This window comes from Pipra filicauda, unplaced genomic scaffold (genome assembly GCF_003945595.2).
Source record: "Pipra filicauda isolate LSUMZ 115617 unplaced genomic scaffold, ASM394559v2 scaffold283_size971201_pilon, whole genome shotgun sequence".
In the NCBI taxonomy this organism is placed as follows: domain Eukaryota; kingdom Metazoa; phylum Chordata; class Aves; order Passeriformes; family Pipridae; genus Pipra; species Pipra filicauda.
Window position 1 is genome coordinate 708,801 of NW_024104402.1, and position 22,782 is coordinate 731,582.

At 36.9% G+C, this 22,782-nt stretch overlaps 1 protein-coding gene across 1 annotated transcript in view; it reads left to right on the forward strand.

Annotated features, from left to right (window-relative positions):
• Positions 1-22,782, forward strand: part of PTPN21 (protein tyrosine phosphatase non-receptor type 21) — a 45,359-nt gene that overhangs the window by 9,677 nt on the left and 12,900 nt on the right. The window contains exons 3-14 of the mRNA XM_027738529.2: positions 4,005-4,174; positions 6,779-6,876; positions 9,220-9,287; positions 9,742-9,812; positions 11,107-11,194; positions 11,397-11,485; positions 13,852-13,939; positions 14,501-14,580; positions 15,720-15,821; positions 16,470-16,530; positions 17,093-17,177; positions 19,304-20,769. Of these exons, the coding sequence (XP_027594330.1) occupies positions 4,005-4,174; positions 6,779-6,876; positions 9,220-9,287; positions 9,742-9,812; positions 11,107-11,194; positions 11,397-11,485; positions 13,852-13,939; positions 14,501-14,580; positions 15,720-15,821; positions 16,470-16,530; positions 17,093-17,177; positions 19,304-20,769 (2,466 nt within the window). The remainder of the gene's footprint in view (positions 1-4,004; positions 4,175-6,778; positions 6,877-9,219; positions 9,288-9,741; positions 9,813-11,106; positions 11,195-11,396; positions 11,486-13,851; positions 13,940-14,500; positions 14,581-15,719; positions 15,822-16,469; positions 16,531-17,092; positions 17,178-19,303; positions 20,770-22,782) is intronic.

A 22,782-nucleotide genomic window follows, 5' to 3' on the forward strand; every position in this document is an offset into this window, starting at 1 on the left:
CTCTCCTCATAGGACTTGTGCTTGAGTCCCTTCACCAGCCTCGTTGCTCTTCTCTGGACCTGCTCCAGCACCTCAATGTCCTTCCTGAACTGAGGGGCCCAGAGCTGGACACAGTACTCCAGGTGTGGCCTCACCAGTGCTGAGTACAGGGGAAGAATCACTTCCTTGGACCTGCTGGCCACACTGTTCCTGATGCAATACTGTGTTGGGCTTTTGATACTTTGTGTTCTTCATAGCTCCTGAACTTTTATGCAAAAATATTTACTATTCCTGTTGCTAGTGTCAGAAAGCAAATAGGTAGAAAATAACTGTGCAGAAATTATATGTTCTTTTTATTTCTATTTGATTTTCTTTAGAGGGGTTGGGTCATGAATAAGTCACTAAAATAAACAAACCTCAAAGTAGTCTTAATCTTAACAGCTTAACATATTTTAAGAATTATGTCATGCCATTCTTTTTAGTATTGGATGTTGTCCTGAGCTGCTAATAATAAAATGTTTTAGCAATGAATAAAAGTGGATTCTATTTTAATCAGTGCGAATATTCCAGGGTGCATAAGCTCCTCTGAAAACTCACAGGATCAAATTCTGCCCTTGAAGTAAAGTGAAAGGTTTGCATAGAAGTCAGAAGACCAGCTTTCATCCATAGTATTTTGGTTGGCTTGTTTAAAGATATGCTGGATTCCAGAGAGCATTTTAAAATGTGGAAACATTTTTGATAGTCTGTTGTGCCAGTTACTACTCTGTTCTACATGTAGGCCAGAAAAAGCAGTCAGTGTTTCAAAGATACAGATCTGTTTAAGTGATCATCATGCCTTAAAAATTGTCTATACCTTCAGTTTAGATTCAGGGTGTAGAACCAGGAGTATCTTACATCAGAGAGTTTCAAACAGCGGTGATGTTAATAGAAGTTTGTGTTCTTTTTCTCCTCACCTTTGTTATACATCTGTGCTTCTGTGAACTTTAAGTACACCAAGGCTGCAAATGAGTTATTCAAACAATTGTTACACATTTTTTTTGCATATTTTTAGTTGGTTTCCAAATGTGTTCGTGTGGTATCCTTTATAGAAGTCTTTCAACTGTAGCTGTTACCCTTTGCTTTTGGTCTCTGCCGTGGCCGCTGCCCTCACACAGAATGTTGTGGTTCCACATTTTAGATTGTGCTCAGCCTGAGGCTGATGTGGTTGACCTGTCAGATGAGTGGGCTGGGCCAGCACAGAAGGCTTTCTTTTTTTGAGCTCTTCTTAGCAAGTGAGATCAAGTAGCTCCTGGCATATAGTTCAACTTCAACTGTTGTTTTATTTTTTGGTCCACTAATTTACTTACATTCGTTGCATTGATAACCCTCAGAAGTTACAGAATGTCAGCATCACAGTCTGACTTTGGCTCCTGCGACTGAGTGCGTGGTGTCAACAGTCTTGTAACGAAGAAGAAATACAACCTTTTACATGTGTTCCTTTCCTTACTCAGTCCACAGGAAGGATTGAGGCGTACTCAGTCATTTGGTACATTTTATTATTTTCTGCATGTGATGTTGCAGTGAACATATTTCTTTCATAATGGAGTTTCTGTGGTACTGCTGTTTGGTTTTTTTTTCCTAACATCTTACAGAATCTTAAGATACTGTCTTCACAATATCATTGTGGGATGGTGGAGGTTACCCCACACACTATGCCTAATGGTTAGTGGATTGAAGAATAGAAATAAAAGGAAATGTTCCTTAAGGTATCAGTAAACTTTGTATGCCTGGACTGAGAAATTTAGAAATCAGCATTTAAAGGATTTGTATTCAGAGCCATATTCCTTGGAATATTCCTGGAAACTCAGAGTATTTATGACTTCCTAAATTTGACTCTTGGCTTTTGGAATTCAGAATTGATGAGCACACAGCATCCACCTGTGAAAAATTTGGTTTGTAGGGTTTGCTTTACAAGAGAACTCTGTTTCTGATGTGGGAGTAGTCTGGTTCTCCATGATGATTTTTAAACTTTCCCAACCATGAAACTATTTTGTCTATATCAGCATGCTGCACTTTCTCCAAATATCTTACTCTATACTGAAAAAGCTGCTTTTTTCTTATATGAATAGTGGTAATTCAATTTATTTTCTGTATTAAAGCATGTCTTTTTATCAGAGAGGACCAGAGTTGTTTTAGAGTTTATAGAAGGAATCTTAAGGCTAAATGGGCAGACTTCATCCTAACATATTTATTTTTTATCTTGTGAATACTAATTTTGCAATTACATGGTAGCATTAATTTTAACTTAGAGGATTTTTTTTAAACATTGGGGGAAAAAAAACCCAGAACACCAAAAACCACTAACAATCACACAGAACTGTGTTGATGGTAATTTAGAGAGAAGCAAAGAAGTATATTTTGCCAGTATGCAATGTCAAAGGAACATTAGAGTCTTAAAGTTGGCTCTAATTTCCTACCTCTGCTATTATCCCAGAGATATTATGGAATAGAGGGTTTTATTAATTTAATGCTACACCTTGAGTTTTGTGCTCCAAATGACTTAATGATCTGTGCTGATACGGAACATTGACTCCATTGCTGCCCGTGAAGTTTGGGATGGGACATACCTGCCTGTGCTGTGGTTGTTGCACGCATAGCCTGTCAGAGCTGTAAGGAGTAGCTGGAGTCCCATGAGGGTAGACTCTTCATCCTGTTTAGACTATAAACTAAGAAAATTTATGTTTATGAATTTTCAGATGTGTATATGGGTGAGTTTTTGCAGGAATGTACTAAAGTGGCCTTTGTCTACTACCATCTGTTTGTTGCTCCCCAATGAGTTTCAGATCTGTGCTCCAAATTATTACCTTCTGAGAAAACAACAGTAAATAGTTTTTTTGCTAGGTAGACAGTCTTTCCATGTCTAATTCACAGAAATTACCGATGAAAAGAAATCATTATGATGAATATTCCTCTGTTTTATAAAACTTCATCCTTAGTAGCTTTCTTTTGTATGTTAAAAACATCTGAATATACGTAAAAAAGTGTTGGATTAAAGGTGTTGGTATTTCTACCATTTCTACATATTATAAAGTATATGTAGCAAGGACTTGGAGAATTTCCATGTAAATGCCTACAGACATAGTTGGGAATTCGTAATATTCACTTATCTTCCTCCCTCAGTTAAAACACTTCTAATTATGATATCTAGTTTTACGTCTGTTTGCTGGTCCAGAACTGAATGAAATAAGTACTGTGGGAGCAGATTTTAATCAGTTTAAACATAGTGGGGAAATTTAAATTTGAATGAGTGACTCTGGAGTGTGGATTTAGAACCATGTTGTGGAGCAATGGAAAAATATTCTGATCCAGACTCCTTCTCAGAGAGATCTAATCCAAGTTAGATTGTGTTGCTCAAGATGCTGTCCAGTGGCATTTTGACTTTCCAGGGGTGACACCCCTCAGCCTCTAGGGGTTGTCTGTTCCAGTGCAAACCATGTTTTGTGTTTGGGCTTGGCAGGAGTTGCCCACTCAAGCTGCTCCTCTGTATCTGCTCATTTTCTTGCTCGTGGGGTGAACCATGCATATGCTTTAATGTGCTTGCCTTTGACTGACCAGCTGTCCTGTGCACTTTTGTCCTTCAGCATCCCATGTGAGCCTGCCTGCCTTTCCCCAGAGAAGCCATGCTTTGCTCTCCTGCTGTCCAGTGTCAGTTTGTATTTGCCTTCCTCCCTTCCCTTAGCTTTCCTGTCACACATGAATGCCTACTGCTAACTTCTGTGAGTTGCCACAAGAGAGTTATGAACTGTTTGCAAGTAAAAAGTAAGTTTAGTATTGTTTTAGGTGGAGAACCTTATGTATGTGTGTTGGTTATCTGGAATTAGTGTCTGCTTTGGATGTTAAATGTCTCTGCAGTTCTCTGAAGTTTTCAATAACCCATAACCTTAGTGTTTTAAACCATTTATTTCTAGGTAGTGGGACTGTCATACAATACATTTTATCTAATATCACAATATTAACTTTTTTCATCTCTGAAATGCCTCTTTCAGATTACGTATTTCAGCCTGTGGTATTATAATAAGCAGAATCAACGCAGATGGGTAGATTTGGACAAGCCTCTGAAAAAACAGCTGGACAAATATGCCTTGGAGCCAACTGTGTATTTTGGAGTAGTGTTCTATGTGCCTACTGTTTCTCAGCTTCAGCAGGAGATTACCAGGTAAACTTCTTACATGTGTCTAAAAATTTGCTTCCAGCATTCTTAAATGTATGGTTTATTTAAAAGTTGTCTGCTTTCCACTCCCTCACCTTTATAGAAATGAAAATTACTTTAGGCAGAATTTATGTTCAAACTGTGTATTTATTTACCTTTGGAATATTTGGAATATGTGATAAATTAAGCAAACAACTATCTTTTTTGTGATCTTAGGAATCTGTTCAAACCTGTTTTAAGTAACAGGCATACTTACATGGTCAGACTTTTAATTGTTTTAGTCTCTTTATGTTTGTCTCTTTTTTTTTTTGTTTGCTTTGAAGAGCCATATGTTGCTTTTGTGGACATCCATCCTGCACAAAGCAGGTGCAGATTTTATTGAGCTATGCTTTCCTTTGTTTTGCTTTTGGTACTTTCTGTACTTTCAGTACAATCCACTGGCAAGCTACAGGCTAAGCTTCAGCTTGTGACTTTTTTTGTGTTTCACTGAGCCATAAATATGGATGCTATTTCTGATATCATGTACACATTTCTACTGTGAAACTGGGGAACATCATGTAACTGATGCTGACTACAGGGGGAAGAGTAAAATTGAGCATGTATACTGGCTAGTTATTCTTATGAGCCTATACATTGGCTTCTAGTGGCATAAAGTGTATAGTTGTTCTGATTTAATGATTATTTTTAATAGGCAGATAAGTACAAAACCAGTAACTGGATTACAAACATGTATTTGTTATTTAAGAAATATGTGCTTGCATTAATTAACCCATTTAAGCTGATAACTTCAAGTGGGCTTTGCTTTGAGTGGGGAGTTGCACCAGATGATCACTCAGAGGTCCTTTCCAGTTTAATTTATTCTGTGGTTACATGAAACTGTGTTTATATACTGTGTTGCTAAAATACCCTGCCAGACACCTTTCCTGCTAAATGTGGTGTGAAAGCTTTTCAGGGAGATAAGCCTCTTGGTGCAGACACTGCTGCTGTTATTTGTTGCTCAATGCTTGGCAACTTTAGTGTTCAATGTGTAATTTCTGAAAGATTATCTTTTTCCAGAAAACTCCAGTTTTGTGCTATTTCTCAGCAATTTTACTGGCTTAAAAATCTTTGATTCAGATTCTGTGTTTGTTGGTGCTCTAGGATGCGTTAGAGTAAGATAAATGTCATGGTGTTGCATTGAATAGCTAAATTGCCTGAAAAACCTTGAATAGTCTTCTCTGGCATTTGTTTAAAGAATATGATGTTTATGCTGGAGCTTTAGCAACAATTTTGCAGTGTACTGCCAGGTAGAAAGCAGACATCTATGTGTCAACCTTATACTCAAGTCCTATAGGATGGTGCTTGCTTTGATATATGACAGTAAGAATCTGAATTAATTTCAGAAATCTGTGGATTTTTTCATGCCTTTTCAATACAAATGAGATTGAGCATGTTTAAGCAACTTATATGTTTAGTACACCAGGAAATGGAAATGTCATAAATAAAAAGAGATGGTATTTGTGCTATTTTGAGGTAGTGTTAAGATTCTTCATCTGTATGTTTACTTTTAATAGTGTTTCTGTGGAAAGGATTTACATTCCACTTCTTGACTGGGAAGACTTGTTTCCCTGAATGCCTTGATATGTGGTGGCTTTTTCCTTTCTTTGTTTTTAAGGCCTGGGTTTAGTCCCAGCTGTTCTTCTGTGTATTGTGTAAGGATGTTATGTACTATTATATGGTGTACTGTTTTGTTATAGTAGGATCTCGAAGAGTCTAAACAATATTTGTAAATTGTCACCGTATTTAACAGGCCAGTAATTAGTGAGGGAAGAGAGCTATCAATTAATATAAATAAAATTTATGTGGCATTTACCTGAGCATTTCTAATCACTGAATGATTTATAGCACATACTTCCATGTTCTTAGTATTAAAGCCTTGCTTCACAAAAGTTGACATACAATATGAGGAAGTCAAGAAGTTTTTAAAACTAGAATTATAGAAGACATATGTATCTCTTGGCCAAGTCTGTGTAGCTGTAATGGCAGTTTTGAGGTGTTTTGGGCTCAAGATAGGGAATTCTTTGGAAAGCTGAAAGGGGGAGAAGAATTCAGGAAAATAGTGGCTCAGACTGTGAACAAATGGTACAGCTAGAAGCAAGTTGCATGTACAAGAGGCAACACAGGGAAAGGTTAGATTAAAGGACAAAATGGTGCCTTGAAAGTGAGAACAAAATGCACTCAGAAGTTGTAATACAGAAAGGAAAGTCACTATCAGGATTGAGAGGATGTGCAGTGCTAGATCTATTGGAAGAGAAGGCAGTAATACAGCAGCAGTTTACTGAACATTGTTTAGAGACAATAATAGCAACATTAAGGGCGGAAGAGGTAAAAATAAAAAAAATATGAGAGTATTGTGGAGATTATTTAAGATCACTGATTCTGGAATAATATGTGAAAGTTAAGGAGGCAGGAGTTAACAAAGGCCTTGAAATAGTGGATCTGAATGATAAGGGTGACTACCCTCCACTCAAACTGGGAATGCAGAGAGGAAATGCAGGCATATTAATCTGCTCTCTCTTTAAACTAAGAAGCCCATGTTAGCTTTTTCTTTTTTTTTTTTTTTCCGTGTAGGTATCAGTATTATCTGCAATTAAAGAAAGATATCTTGGAGGGCAACATTCCTTGCACACTGGAACAAGCAATACATCTGGCTGGTTTGGCTGTTCAGGGTAAGTAAGGAATTGTGCCAACTAGCTAATGTTGCATCAGAAACTTTGATGATATATTTTCTATTGCATATTTTCTGTTTATCACTCAAAGACCCAAGTCGGTAAGCTATGAAAGGCTTGTTCCTTAGAATGTCATCATATGGGCTGAGGAAAGGGAACACTTGCACCAGTGGCCCCAAACTTGGTATTTCTGTGCAGTCCTCAAAGCTGTACCTGGATATCTAATATGTACTTTCAGGAGCTGGATTTGAGTTAGGCATTGGAGTTCCTTTGCGGGCAAAGGCTTTAGATGTCTGCTTACATCAACAGACCCTTCTTCTGTTTCTGTTAATGAAGACTCTGTGTTCTGACATAGTAACAAGAGAAGAGACATGTGTTCATAAATAAGTAAATTTGAATGTACAATTGTACTTGTATCTCCACTTTATCTCCCAAATATCCTAACACATAAGAATATTTCAAGCTAGTATGCAAGACTGTTAGCAATTCCTGTGTTGAAATCATTCCCAAAAACACATTTCTGTGATATCTACATGAAAGTGGCAGCTTTATTTTTCCTAACTAGGGTCAGATGGGACAGAGTATACATGAGGACTAAGTCTGTCTGCACTGACCATGTCTGGTATTCCCTGCTAACATGCTTGTTTGATATTAAATATCTCTGAAGTTTTCAACAGCAACAGCTTTGTTTAGTGTGTTTGTGTATTATTATTTGTGTGTCATTCACAGTGAATGCCACTTCAGTATATCTTAACAGCAGTTGTAAATCTGCCAAAATTGAAAGAAACTTAAAATCATTGGCAGAATATACAACCAAAGATTTTTTTTTTGTATTTTTTTAGTTATATATATGTATTGGTTGTATCACAGTAAAGACGATGATTAAGTTTCTTGAAAATGTAGTTCCCAGTGGAGTAGGATGAATTATATTAGTGCCTTGTTTGTATAACAGTGAATCTGTTAATTCCAAGCCAGGTTTTAATGGTCTTCAACTGAAAAATCTTGCTTTGTTATTTTTATATCTTTGGACAGTGTAAATGTCCCTCTGCTCAGTGGGTTGTTTATAGAAATCTTTCAATATAATCCTCATCCAGATGGAAAGTATTTATCCTTTTAGCTTTCACCTTCCTTTTTCAGTCTTGTTTAAGAGATAAACTGTACGTGTTGATAACACATTGAAAAAACAACTCAGAAAAATTGTAGGTCATAAATTAATGTGCTCTGATGAGTGAAGTAGCTTATACCAGGTAGGTTAGTTAATTTTAGCTGGTGAGTGAACAGAAGCAGTATTTGCAGTTCCAAGTGAACTGTTTACAAGAATGATCTGTATTTGAAATGATTACAATAGGCTACTTCTAAACACTGCTTTACCTCAAGAGCTGTGTTGGTATAGGATGTCTCAAGTGCTGCCCTTTCATCATAAATAACTTGCATATTAACTGTTAATGTTTAATACAAAGTTGGTTCCTAAATGTCTCTAAAATGATACTAATATAGATGAGAATTTGTGTTATTGTAAATAGGATCTGTGTACTCAGGGATTGTATTTATACTTTTGGGAGAAGCCTTTCCATGCAGATTGCTGTTCCACAGTTTCTCCTCTGAGGCTGGTACAGAACTTTTCCAATTTAGACTGTTTTCTTTGAAATGTTAGCTAGTTTTTTTCCTGGAAACAGAAAAAGGGGGAGATTTCTTGGGATGCTCTTTGTCATGACATAAACTGTAAAGTGCTTTCTGAGCATACCCCTGAGTCTGGGAAGGCTTCTAGCTCCCAATTTCTGCATGTCTGGGTGCAAGGAGCTGTGGAAGTCTTGTAAGCCGAAGGATGCTCCAGCTGCTCTGTGCAGTGTTTGAGTAAAGCTGCAAGTTAGAGCTGTCATTGGTGCTGTACCGCAAGTGTCTGACAGGAGGGAGTAAAGAAGATAGAGCCAGAATATTAAAAACTTGCCTGGAGAAAGCTCTGAGACAATCTGCTGTAGCTGACCCTGCTTAGAGCTGGATCTCTGGAGGCCCCTTCTAACCTCAACCATTCTGTGATTAAGAATCAAACTATTTAAACCTCAAAGTACTATGGAACTTGGATTCTGATGGTTTTATAATTTCTTCTTCTTCTCTAGCCACAAGGAGTTTTATCAATTTTTATGAACAATGTAAAAAGATGGGATGTGTTTTTACCTTTCCTCTTCTTAAACACTACTGGTTAGTTTATTCCACTGCTTTACTTCCAGATCGCAGTTCAATAGGATGGAGAGATTCCCTTCTTGGAGATCCTGCTGCAACTAATTGGGTATTAAATAATTTTGTTAAAAATGTTTGACTCCAAAAATTTTTTTATTCTTTTAGCTGATTTTGGAGACTATGATCAGTATGAATCCCAGGAGTTTCTACAAAGATTTGCTTTGTTTCCAGTGGTAAGTACTCACTTTAAATTATTACATTTAAATTCTTAAATTGAAAAATTTAAATTTAAAACTTTCTTAAAATCGGTAAAAGCAAATCATTATTATTAAGACTCCATGATCCATCCAGCTTACTGCTCCCTAGGTCATCAAATTCAGTAAAGGTTTTCTTTGAGATTGGAGTGAGATATCACACCTTATATTACACAGAAGTAAAGATGTTGCAGGACCTTTTCAATTTTATTGTGTATTACACTGAAAAGAAGGTCGGAGTGTAGATGGAAAAGTGAGTAAACCCACTTCAGAACAATGTTTGTGCTTTCTGGGTTTATTTGTGTGCATATTGCAGCACCTAATCTTCAACACTAGAGTGGAGAGTTGATTCACCTGTGTAAGGAAACTATAACCATTTAATTTTGTAGAATTTTTTTTGTATTTCATTGCATAAATGCTCTCTTACCTTAAGGGTTGGCTACAAGAAGAAAAAATATTGGAAGAAGCAACACAGAAAGTTGCCTTACTACATCAGAAGTACAGGTAACATGTCTAAAACTCTTTATTGCCAAATTTTGCTCTTCAGTAGCTCAAAATGTTGTGAATCTCAGAAGACAGTGGGACTAATTTCACCTCTTATGTAAATGAGTTTTTCTCTAATACATCTGCATCAAAGTTACAAGATTTCCTGCTGAATGGAAATGAAAAGAGAACAGAGTATCTAGGAAAATAAATAAGAGGATTTGGCTTGAAAATTAAGAATGCAGGACGATATTAAATAGTGTGACTTCACCTTTATGTTTCTGAAACTCTCTTATATGAAGTTGTGACTGCAGTAAGGATGTTTCTTGATAAACAACTTTGGCAGGTAATGAGGGCAGCGGAAATGTAGAGACAGTAACTGTGCCAGATGTCTTATGATCTTAGGTAAAAGGTAGCTAAGGTACAGTAGACCAGGACAAAGGAAAGTTAAGTTCTCTGTTGTCAGTTCATCAGCAAAAAATGTTTGTGATTATGTGGGTAATACTGAAAATTTTTCACTGTATAATTTTAAAACAACAGTTGGAAATTTCAATTCCATTTATCTTTGAAATGCATTTGTAAAAAGATTGCATGGTTAAGGTTCACCAAAGAAAACTTAATCTGCATAACATTAGGAAAAAGTGAAGAAACAGAGAGATTGATGATTGAAAAAGTATTGAGAGACATAGCAATGACAGGATTTTGCAGGTAAAAATAATGACTTCTAAGAGATAACTGAGGTATGTTGGTGGGTAGGTAAACGCAAGCTTTTTATCCCTGTGACACTACTGCAAGTCTGTGAGAAAACTGTCTTTGTCAGTTGGTGTAAGTACAAGAAACGCTACCTTTACCTAGAGATCTTGTCCTCATATTCTCACACCATTACAGTTAAAACTCTGTCAGCATTTAGAAAATTAATCTGTCTTTCCTGAAATGTGGAACATCAAACTTCATTGTGAATACTGCGGTAGGGGAAATTCAGGTCTTGAACACCTGTGCCGTGGATAATCATTCTGATAAGGTGAGGAAATATGGAGACAATGGTGGATTCGAAAAAGAATGTGATAATTATCTACCATTAGAAGAGATGATAATTTTGACTGGTCTTTGTTGCCATTTACCCCTAAAGATGCCTGAGAGAAAGAAGTTATTAGAATCAAAGTGTAAAGGCTGAGAAAAATATCAGCCACTGGAACAGATAGAAACAACATGATTTGATGATTTCCTGGATGTCTTGGGAATGCTTTTCAAGCTTTGATGGTTTTGATTTTTTTTCTTATTGGCAGTACTAGCTGATTGTTGTTTTTATTTGTAGAGGCCTTACTCCTCCTGATGCGGAAATGTTATATATGCAAGAAGTAGAAAGAATGGAGGGCTATGGTGAAGAGACCTATCCTGCAAAGGTAAACAGGGCTTTGATCTTTGTCTCAGTTGCCTTTTTTTCACTGTTTAGAAGGGTTGCTTCCTGCCAAAAATAAATAAAACCCCAAATCCACACCACTCAGAATTTTCTCCTTCAGAATTATAAAAGCAGTTGTTTTTCTTGTAACTCTGCTTTCCAAGACTTTTTTCTGTATTTACATAACTTTTTGCAACTTCTTACAGGACAGCCAAGGAAGTGACATATTCATTGGAGCATGTCTTGATGGTATCTTTGTAAAACACAAAAATGGTCGTCCTCCTGTTGTATTTAGGTCAGTATTGTTCTTTCTTAAAATATCTTTGTGCACTTCACATTTTATATGTGTTGCTCACAAGCATGAATGACTCTTAGATATGATGTGTATTTAGTAATTTGATAAACCTGAACATAGTCATGTAGTAATCACACTATAGTGAATACTGAATTCCATGGGAATTTTTCGATGTAGTGACTGCAGAATGAATCTCTTTAAGCCAGATTAATTGTAAGAGATGAACATTTAATATACAGTTCCATTGCAAAGCATTTATTGGATCAAAAAAGAGCAATTCTGTGCATATACAGTATCTCAAATCCTGCCATGGTCACGTCAATTTATGTTGAAATATCCAGTTGTAAAATTGTCCAGAAGTTTCTTTCATATATTATAAATAAAATAAATTGTGGAGAGTCACACGAAAACATTTGTTTCATTATTTTGGATTCTTACATTTTTTAGTTTATTATTTAATGGTCTGATAACTTGTAGACAGAGGTGTGACTTACTTAAAATTCAGTCTTCATGTGAAATGGCTTGATCCTCATTTACTTCAAGAGGAGTTGCTTGGGCATCTTTGGGCAGAATTTGGAATAAATTTTAAAAAATACATTTTTAGATTTTTATAAGACGAGTCTCATCAATTTGTAGTTATTGCTAGAGCAAAAAAGGCTTTATTCTAGAATTTAATCTTTGTCTGAATCAGATGGAAATCTTGAAATCCCATGGTCCAACAGTTACTGGAACTTCACTACCAGTTAATTTCTGGGGTTAGAGAAAGTATCAACAGTGCTTCTTTCTCTTAGTAGTTTTGTTTAACAGAATTTATAAATTCAGTACTGTTAAATGTCCTTCTGTCTCTGCTGTTGATAGGAGAGCTTATGCCAAGCTCTTTTTAATTGTCTGGAGTTGTCGAAGTGCTCTACTCTGCTTCCTTGCAGTGTTAGACAACAGCTGTACTTTTCAAACACAGGAGAGAGGAATAAAGCATTGTCCATGCATGTTGCATAATTTCCTAAAGATTGTGAATGTAGTGTCTGTAAACATAGAAAAAAAAAAAGCACATTGGGAAGCATCAGGAAAATATCCATATTCCAGTTTCAGCATCCAGTTTTCTGCTCTTTTACTTGTTTGTTGTATGACTGTTGGCAATTCCACCATGGATAGCTATATCATGCACAGACAAATGACCCATTAGTATAATTTACAAAGGCTGGGTAATGGTTCAAATTGTTCAGGTAATTTCATAATTGTGTTCGCAAATGCGTATGAACCAAGGCTTTAAATCTGAGGGACTTTTATTCTACATCAAAATGGGGACATTAGTTTTCTTTACCTCATGCATATGATTGGGAGTAGCTACAGAAAATGCTGTCAGACTCATCTATGTAATGAAAATGTGAGTCATATAAATACTTTTAGAGAGAGTCCTATATGTACGTCATTCTTTTTCCATGTGTTTATGCACTGCAGAATCTTCTTCTAAAGAATCAATTATATGAGCTTTACTTATACTAACATAATTCTAATGGATCAAGATACATTTATATTTAACAAGAACATGAATAAATATATGATATTATATTTTATTTAATCTAACTTTTTCTCATCTGTCAATGTGCAACGGTTCTAGAAAATATGTCTAATAATGCCTTAAAGGCTTTGTTCAGTGTAGATTTAATTTCTTTTTTCCTGGAATGTCTGATTTGCTTTCAAGGAGTCAGGATGTTATAATTTACTGATAACTAAATTTGTCTAAATTTGATTTGTTTTTTTTAAAGAACACTTGAAAGAATTTCAAGTGGAAGATAAGTAATAAACTTAATACTGTACATGTTGTTAATTTTCCCAAGTTAGTCACATACTGTTTTCCTTTCATCAGCCATGTAATGGATATGGAAGTGATGGTCTGCAACTTGTTCAGATAGATTAATGAACTTTTTCACAGAATCATAGAATATTCTGAGTTAGAAGGGGCCCATCAGGATCATTGAATCCAACTTTAGCCCTGCACAGGACCATCCCCAAGAGTCACACCATGTGCCTGAAAACCTTGTCCAAACACTTCTTGAACTCTGTCAGGCTTGGTGCTGTGACCACTTCCCTGGGGAGCCTGTTCCAGTGCCCAAACACCCTCTGGGTGAAAAACGTGTTCCTGATATCCAGCCTCAACCTCCCCTGGCTCAGCTTCATGCTGTTTCCTTGAGTCCTGTCACTGGTCACCAGAGTGAAAAGACCAGTACTTGCCCCTCCACTTCTCCTCATGAGTATGTCCTCAGTTCTTTCTCCATATTCTTGGTGATGGTTCTGTTCTTCAGTTGCATTTTCTGTGGTTTGAAAATCAGAGCTTGCCAGTAATGTTTTATCCCTTTTGTCTGCAGGTGGCATGATATTGCCAACATGTCCCACAATAAATCCTTTTTCGCATTAGAGCTGGCCAACAAAGAAGAGACAATTCAATTCCAAACTGTGAGTACTTTTTTTTTTTTTGCTAAGACATCAGTAAATATAAACACAAATTAAGACTGATAATTTAACTGAAAGATTAAAACCTACTTTATATATATTTAGCAGCTTTGAATTGTACGAGTGAGTCAAAAGTAATAATACAGTCTTTGGCTAACTTTCTACAGGAAGGCATTAAAAATCAGACATTTTATGTTGAATACATTGACACATAGAATTAATTTTATGCAGCATCTGCCCTTTGATTTGTCAAAAGGCAGCTGATGACAGTCTTATGGAAATCTTTATTAACTATAAGTTGTGTTAGTATTACAGCTGATAAGAGTGTCTTCAACAAAAGGCTTCTACTCTAAAATTTCATAAATCTAATAGTAGCGTTAGGTTGGAGTGGGTGTTTGCACCTGCAAAATAGAGTTTTAGGGAAAACCTAAAACTAAACCTAAAACCTAAAACTAAATAGGTCAATGCTAGTTTCATCTTAAAAATTTCAGTGGCTTGTCTGAAAGCAAGTAAAGGGTATGCATATTTGGCTTAATGCGAATTTTGCTTTTTTTTTTTTGGCAGGAAGATATGGAAACAGCAAAATATGTGTGGAGGATGTGTGTGGCTAGACACAAATTTTACAGACTAAATAAATGCAGCCTGTAAGTGGAATACTTTAGCACAACTCTTGTTGCCTTGAAGCTTCCATTGGGAAGTGAAATCTTCCACTACTGTCCTATTTACATGGTAGCAATTAATGATGTGGGTTAATTTTCTTAATAATTTTTTGAGAAAATAGTTATCAACAGTTTTTGAAACAATTTCTGCTTTATAACAGAGGAAAATATTAAATACTGAAAGCTTACAATCGTGAGTGTTTGGCCTTTGCATCTGGATCTCAGGGCTGTGACAGACTTCAGTTGCTTTGGGATCTAATATTGCTAGTGTTTGTGAGCTACTGGAATCACTAGAGTTTTGGCCTAGGTTTGGGTGAACTGCTCTGAAAGGACACTAGAGGCTTTAAAAGGGCGGGAAGTGTATGTGAAGCACTCCTGAAATGTGCTGGATTGACAGCTGAGAGGTGTGTGGTTCTTTAGATATCCATGGAATCTGTATAGCTCAAGTAGCACCAGTGCAAGGTAAATTTAATCAATTCATCAAATTAAATTTAATTGGGCTGGTCTCCAACTTGTAAACCAATGGCTGGAATCTGAGCTACTTTACTGTTACAGCTTTCCTTCAGTTAAGTTTCTTCAGTCAAAAAATAGGGAATTAGACACAGTGAACATTCTGTCATAAAAGAAGCACGCTTCCCATATGTTTCATTCCTCTTTGTATGTGGGAGATAGCTGTGGAGGGGTGGCTCTGAAATCTGCTGAGGCCAGTGGAAAGATAATGAAATATTTGTGCCACAGGTGACTCAATAGTGTGTTTAATGCTAATTTATTTGAGAAGATTACTGTGAAATAGAGTAAACCTCATACCTCAAAGCTTGTAAATCTGACTGCCTTTTGAGAGTGATAAGAAGTATTGGTAGAAGTAGTGCATTTGTGGGACTTGTATATTGCTGTCTGAATAATGTCAGTTCTATAGTTCTATACTGAATGCCAGTCTCTAGGATTACTTATTGTAATGGTTTCACCACAATATGGTTTTGCATGAAGTTAAGTCCTTAAAAAAACTTTTCTCATTATCTCTACTCTTAAAATTTCCTGTCATCTGGTCCTGCTGCTGAAAACTGTCTTATGCATGCCTGTATTAACTTCAGGGTTTTTTTTCTTAATCTGTACGTACTTTTTAGAGATTCCCTGGACTCTCCACCTGAGGAGGGCTCTCAGAAATCTTCCCTCATTCTTTCCCTTCCACGCTTTCCAATCCTTTCTCGTCCTTCATTTCCTAAAGGGTGAGCTAAACAACATCTTTCTTCCTGAAAAGTAACGTTAATATTATGCTGCTGTCTTTTGACCTCTGTCTTGCTGCAAGACACAGAGAACAGGTGCAGTGTAGGGTGGGGGGAAAAAGGACCTTAAGACTTACATCCTGGAGGCAATCCAACAAATTATGAAAATTCATTACTGTTAGTTTGAATGTTAGAACATATAAATCCTCATGCAGTATGGTCGTGCTTTCCAGTTCCTGTAACATTTGTAATGTTACAATCCCTAAACAATTTTATGTCTGACTTGTAGAACAGGTAACTTACAGTATGAGATTTTATATGGGGTTCAAATTTGGAACTAGCCCCCAGTTATTCCACTGCTTTTTCTGCCCTACTGCAGTGCTTCAGGGACGTCTCCTTTTTATGCTTCATAGAGAAGAGGCAAAGAAATAACTGAGGTATTTTGATCCTGGCTTTGTGATTTTTGCTTTGTGATGGTGGTTTATGCACAGAGCTCTTTCCTTTTGAGACTGTTGGGGAGGACTATTTAACACAGGCCTGGCTCCAAGAAATGTAGAGTGATTTTGATTGAACTTGGGAGTGCTTTCCAGTGTTTGATATATGTCTTGCTGTTGTTAAGAATCATTTCTTACCATAAAATTTCTTCTGCAGACAAACTCAGCCTGTTACAGTGAATCCTGTTAGAAGACGGTCTTCGTCCAGAATGTCTATGGTAAGGAGAGCAAATAGCTTTATGTTTGCAGTGTTATGGATTTCAATTGACTTGGAATCAAATATTAGTTTCCTTCAGTGAAACGAAATGAGCAGTGAAAAAGATGAGTCTAGTATGTAAGGAACTGTTTCTGACTTGTAGAAAAAGCTGCTATGTAATATCTAAATAATGGAATTAAAATAATTGCAGTGAAAAATATTTTAAACACTTCTATTTTTAGTTTGATCACTCTGTCTCTAGGAGACTGTCCTAGATGTCAGATGTCAAGATACAGTCTTGGGTTGGTGGTGTGTTCTTGGAGGACTTTTTTCCCAGCATTTTATTTATTCTTTTTATGACCTCAGAGGAGAAATTTCCATTGCAGATTTAGAGAAATGGTTTAAGACTAAGGCTTTGTATGTGTGTGTGTTTATTCTATATTATAACGTGTATAATATTGCATATAATATGTATAATATTATACATATATAATAGTATACGTTATATATAAACAAAATTTCAAGAATTATTTTTAAAATAAATAATCAGTTTTTAAGTAACAGTAAGATGTTTGCTTTCCTAGCCTAAGCCTCAGCCTTATATGATGCCTCCACCACCTCAGCTGCATTACAATGGTCATTATACTGAACCATATGCATCTTCCCAAGGTAAGTTCATTAAATCCACCACCACACTACACATCTTTGAAAGGTAAAAACTATAATTTGCATTTGTAGCTACTTTATTTAGAGCTGAAGAAATCAATAACGTGAACATGGGGTAGGTTTGTACTAGAACACTCATTGAAGTGCTTGCTGCTGCTATAGACATTTAGGCTAATGTGAAATACCATCATAGAATCCTAGAATCCTTTAGGTTGGAAAAGACCTTTAAGTTCATCAAGTCCAATCATCGTTGCAGCACTGCCAAGTCCACCCTAACCCGTGTCCATAAGTGCCACATCTACATGTCTGTTATATACCACCAGGGATGGTAACCCCACCACTTCCCTGGGCAGCCTGTTCCAATGCCTTACCACCCTTTCTGTGAAGAAATTTCCTAATATCCAATCTAAACCTCCCCTCGGGCAACTTGAGGCTGTTTTCTCTTGTCCTGTCACTTGTTACCTATGAGAAGACACAGAAACACACCTCACTGCAACCTTCTTTCACATAGGTGTAGAGAGTGATAAGGTCCTCCCTGAGCCTCCCTTTCTTCAGGCTAAACAATCCCAGTTCCCTTTACTGCTCCTCCTCCACTTCCTCTCCTATGAGAGATGAGTAAATCTAGTTAATGTAGCTTATACACCAACAAAACACTGTGGTGTCTTGTGTGAGTTTAAGCTGACCTTCACTTTTTTTGGTTCTTGTATCAATGTTATGGCATTTTGAGATCCTTGTCAATATCGATCTCAATAGCTGCAAAGACTAACTGAACCCCCAGACAATTTACAAAATTAAAAAAATTAAAAAAAAAATAAATTGAACCTAAAATGCAGGAAGAGAGGAGGTTCTCTCAGAGTTTGCTAGGCTACAAGGTGGTGGTGAATTCAAAGGCTAAGGAAGTTTGCAAGTTATGGAACTGGTATATGTTTGATTGAAACAAAAAACAAAAAAACCCCAATCAACCCTTAACTAATATGCTCAAGGAATGTAGACACCTAATCTAAGTGGTTTACAGCAGTCATGGCTGCTTTCTCATGTGTTTTTGATTGTTACACATTGTGTCTTTAATTAAAAAACTTGCTGCCCTCAAGGATTGAATCTAATTGTTTACCAAGTTGCCTCAGTTTTGATAGGGTTCTTTCAGTCCTACAAGTTTGCTAGATAAATAATACTCTAACAACTCAGTGGGAAGGGAGTAAGCACATTTTCTATCTGAACAGAGTTACACTAGTCTTCATGAAATACAGGTACTCAGCTACATTCAGAATGTAGCTGAATTCTTTCCAGTTGAGTGTTGGAATTATTGCTGGATACTTGCTACTACACATGTCCTATTTTTGGATGATTTTTTTGCACAAAATGATTTTTGATTGTCAGCAAATTCATTAGCATAAATGCAGCACTTATTTTGGTGAACCCAAAGAGTTAAATTATGGAAGGCATCTAAAGCAATGACTGAATTGTTCTCTTCTGGAGACTAGCAAATCGTACCTCCAATGAAATAATAATTAAATGATTAAGTGTGTCTTGGATGTATAAACTGTTAGATCATATTCTTTACCCATAAGAGTAGCAATAGATGGTGGTAGTTTAAACTGTCTCCAAAATTTCTGGAGAAAAGTTAATTTGACTTTTTTTTAAGATCTACTTATGTCATGAGGGGGTAGAAGAGAGAAGAAGCACAAGGATTTTTTGTTTGGTTTTTGTGGGGCTGTTTTTAGTGTTTTTTCCTTTCTTTGCTGTTTAAACTGATATTACTACATTAGTGCAAATCCATGTAAACATTCTTTTTTTCAAATGGTGTGGTGTAACACTGACAGGGACTTTGTTTAACTTGGACTGAACCTTAGCAAACCTATCCTAAACAGAAGAAAGCCATTCTTAAACAGAGAGTGTTTTCCCATAGGAATCTGAATAATTGAAATAAATATAATAGGTTATTCTGGTCTACATATCTTGGGTATCAACAACAAAAGCTGCGGTTTGGTTTTTTCTCCTTCCTATTTTAATACATAGCTAAGATAAATAGAGGTTCTGAAAACCTCAAACTTTGCTTAGCTATGTCTTAATAGAAGATAACTTTGTTTGATGTCTTGGACATAAAGATTGTTCTTAAACTTTACTTTCAGATAACCTCTTTGTGAGCAATCAGAATGGATACTACTATCACTCTCAGACTAGCTTGGATAGAGCCCCTCATGACTACAGTGGTCGGATCCGCAATGGTAGTGTCTATAGTGCACACAGCACAAACTCCTTGAACAACCCACAGCATTACTTGCAGCCATCCCCCATGTCCTCTAACCCAAGCATTACTGGAAGTGATGTCCTCAGAACTGATTATGTCCCATCACACAGACACAGTGCACTAATACCACCTTCTTATCGTCCCACGCCAGACTACGAGACTGTGATGAGACAGCTCAACAGAGGAATGGTGCACACAGATAGGCAGAGTCATTCAATGAGAAATCTTAACATCAGCAATTCCTATGCTTACAGCAGACCTGATGCCTTAGTTTACAGTCAGCCTGAAATACGAGAACATGCTCACTTTGCTGCCCCACAGTCTAACCATTATCCATTTAACCTGAACTACAGCTTTCATAGCCAATCCCCCTACCCATATCCTGCTGAAAAGCGCCCAGTTGTTGGGGCAGTCAGTGTGCCTGAGTTGACAAATGTGCAGCTCCAGGCTCAGGATTATCCAGCACCAAATATAATGAAGACCCAAGTCTATCGACCACCTCCCCCATACCCGTACCCAAGGCCTGCAAACAGTACTCCAGACCTTTCCCGGCATATCTACATCAGCAACAGCAATCCAGATCTGATCACAAGGCGAGTGCACCATTCTGTCCAGACATTTCAAGAAGACAGCCTGCCTGTGGCACATTCTCTTCAGGAAGTCAGTGAGCCTCTAACATCGGCACGCCATGCGCAGCTGCAGAAAAGGAACAGTATTGAAATAGCAGGCTTGACTCCCAGCTTTGAAGGAATAAGGATTAAAGAGAGGACCATGTCAGCTTCTGCAGCAGATGTGGCTCTTCCAAGAGTTATCTCAGAAGGGTCACAACCCAACATTCTGATGGAGAGAGCAAAGCAAAAAGAAGGTGAGCAAGAAGAATGTGTGAACTGTGATCATAAGAAAACCCTTTCAGATGCCACTATGCTGATTCACAGTAGTGAGGAAGAAGAAGAATTTGAAGAAGAAAACAAGGCTAATACAAGTCTTTCTCCTCTGCCCGAAGATCAAACCCAACTTTCATCTGTTATGGGAGGTTATTCTCATGATTCAGTACTGAAGTACCCTTGTAGCTCTGTTGCTTCATCTGCTGGCCCTTTGCATATTCTTGAGCCTAAATTACATATTACAGAGGCAGAGAAGAGAATGAAAGATATGAGCCCTGTTCATTTACTAGTAGAAAGCCAGGTCCAGAGAAGAGGGGAAGGACTGCTTACTCCATCCATGTCAGAATCTGATCTAACAACATCAGGGAGATACAGAGTAAGGAAAGATTCAGTAAAGAAGAGACCTGTGTCCGATCTTTTGTCTGGGAAGAAGAATATTGTGGAAGGCCTTCCCCCGCTAGGTGTAAGTGGATACCATTCATCTTGTTTTGGGTTGGATGTAGCAGAAGTTGTTTGGGGTTTTTTTGGAGGTTTGGGGTTCTTTTAATCAACCTGAGATGCTTTTAAAATACGTGAATTGAAAGCTACCTTAAGCTTGACCTTTATTTTTCTGTGTTTCCCTGATTAACTTTGCTTAGCTGTCTTTTATCCCCTTCTCTGCCATGTCTGAGTTCTGTTTGTATAGTCCTCCCACACAAATCCAGCTGTGCAACCTCCATCTCTCTGATACACCTAACCTGGCCAGAAACTTTAGAATGAGCTATTTTAAAGTCAGCTCTAGATCCCAATTCTGTCCTATCTGTCCTTGTCTGGAACAGAAGCAACTCTTTCCATTCAACTACCAGCTTTCTAATCTTCCTTTCATGGAAAAGGCATACATAGCTGAATGTTTACTTTAAAAAAAATTTGCTTTCTTCTTCTGACCTAAGAGGGGACCTGACACATTAAACAATAAATTCATTCCTTGCATTCTCTTCTTTACTCCATGCTTTCCCCTTTCCAATCCTTTCCCTTTTGACTTCTCTTCAAGATGTTTTATCCCAGTAAAGGTATTTCTTGCTTGCCGTGCCTCTTTCTCCTACTCCAGAAGTGTCAAGGTCCCTGTGGACTGTACAATTTCACTGGTACTCCTTACCACCCATTTTGTTTTCAGCTTTTGTCCAGTTTTATGTAGTCTGTGGCAGATTTCAGGTACTAATAGAGGAAGATAATTTTTATTATTATTTTGGCCTTTAAAATTGATTGACATTTTGCATATCTGATTTAGTGTCAAATTGTTTTCTGCACAAATTGGACTGCAGGGGAACTACTAGATTTAACTTCTATTGCTGTGGTAACTTACAGCTGATGCTGCAAAAACTAACATATGCAAAAGCTATGCATTGAAATAGTTACTGTTGTCACAATGTTTTGTCTGTCAGACATGCTGTACATGGAGCTGAACACTATGAAATGAACCTTCGTCAGCTTCAATTCATTTTATAATTATGTATGTTTTTCTACATCTCCTTCCTCCTGAAGTTTTATGTGGATATAGGAAAGAAAAGTGATACCTTTCTCCTTGTGTTCACATTTAGATAGTCACTTAGTATGTTCTCCAGAAGATACATTTTCAGACAGTAATGTGTCTACCAAAATCATACCCTGCTTTTCCTTCAGACAGTTATGTAAATGTTCCAGTCAACCTTTGAAATCAAATTGATATTAAAACTTTTTCATTGGAAGTGTTCACTAATATAGTTTCTAGTGCAGTAACATTTAAGAGTGCCAGTGTGTAATACAGAATATTACCTTTTTATATTCATAACTGAGATGAATATCCTAGTTACAGAGCTGGCCCCTACCAATGTTTGCGTGTTTTGCTTTTCAATGAACTTTTGCTGTTGTGTTTGTGTTCATTTTAAGTGAGGTCTCATCCTCTTAGCTTTGTCTTCCTATTTCTTACCACCATTTAGCTTTTGAAAGCATTGATTGTCATTCAAGCAGCATATACACTCCTATTTTTACTGTATTTTTGTTAACAAGTAAACTTTGCAATTGCAGGAATGATGAAGTTTTCTCTTACACTTTTTAAAAGAATAATTTGAATTTATTCTTTCACAGAAATCCCCCTTGGATATTTTTCTCAAATAATGAATGGTTACTTCCATAATTTAGATTCGTGACCTGGCCCAGAACTCAAATCTGTCTGCAGTTCTGTGTTCATGTTTCGTATGTACAGTTTGTTGCAAATGTAATAAAGCATTTAACTATATCCAAATATCTGCAATGTATATGCTCATTTTTATGCCTGCTTGTGGGGAAGAAGAGTGCCTGCAAACTGAATAGTCTAGTAAGGAATAATTTTTATGCATTTTTGGGGTTGGGAAGTGATTTCAGTTCTGTCCAAGAATGTTAATTATCCAGAGTTGTCACCTCACACCCTCAGTTGTGAGCTTTGTAGGGAACAATATTTGTCATTCTCGTGCAGTTTCAT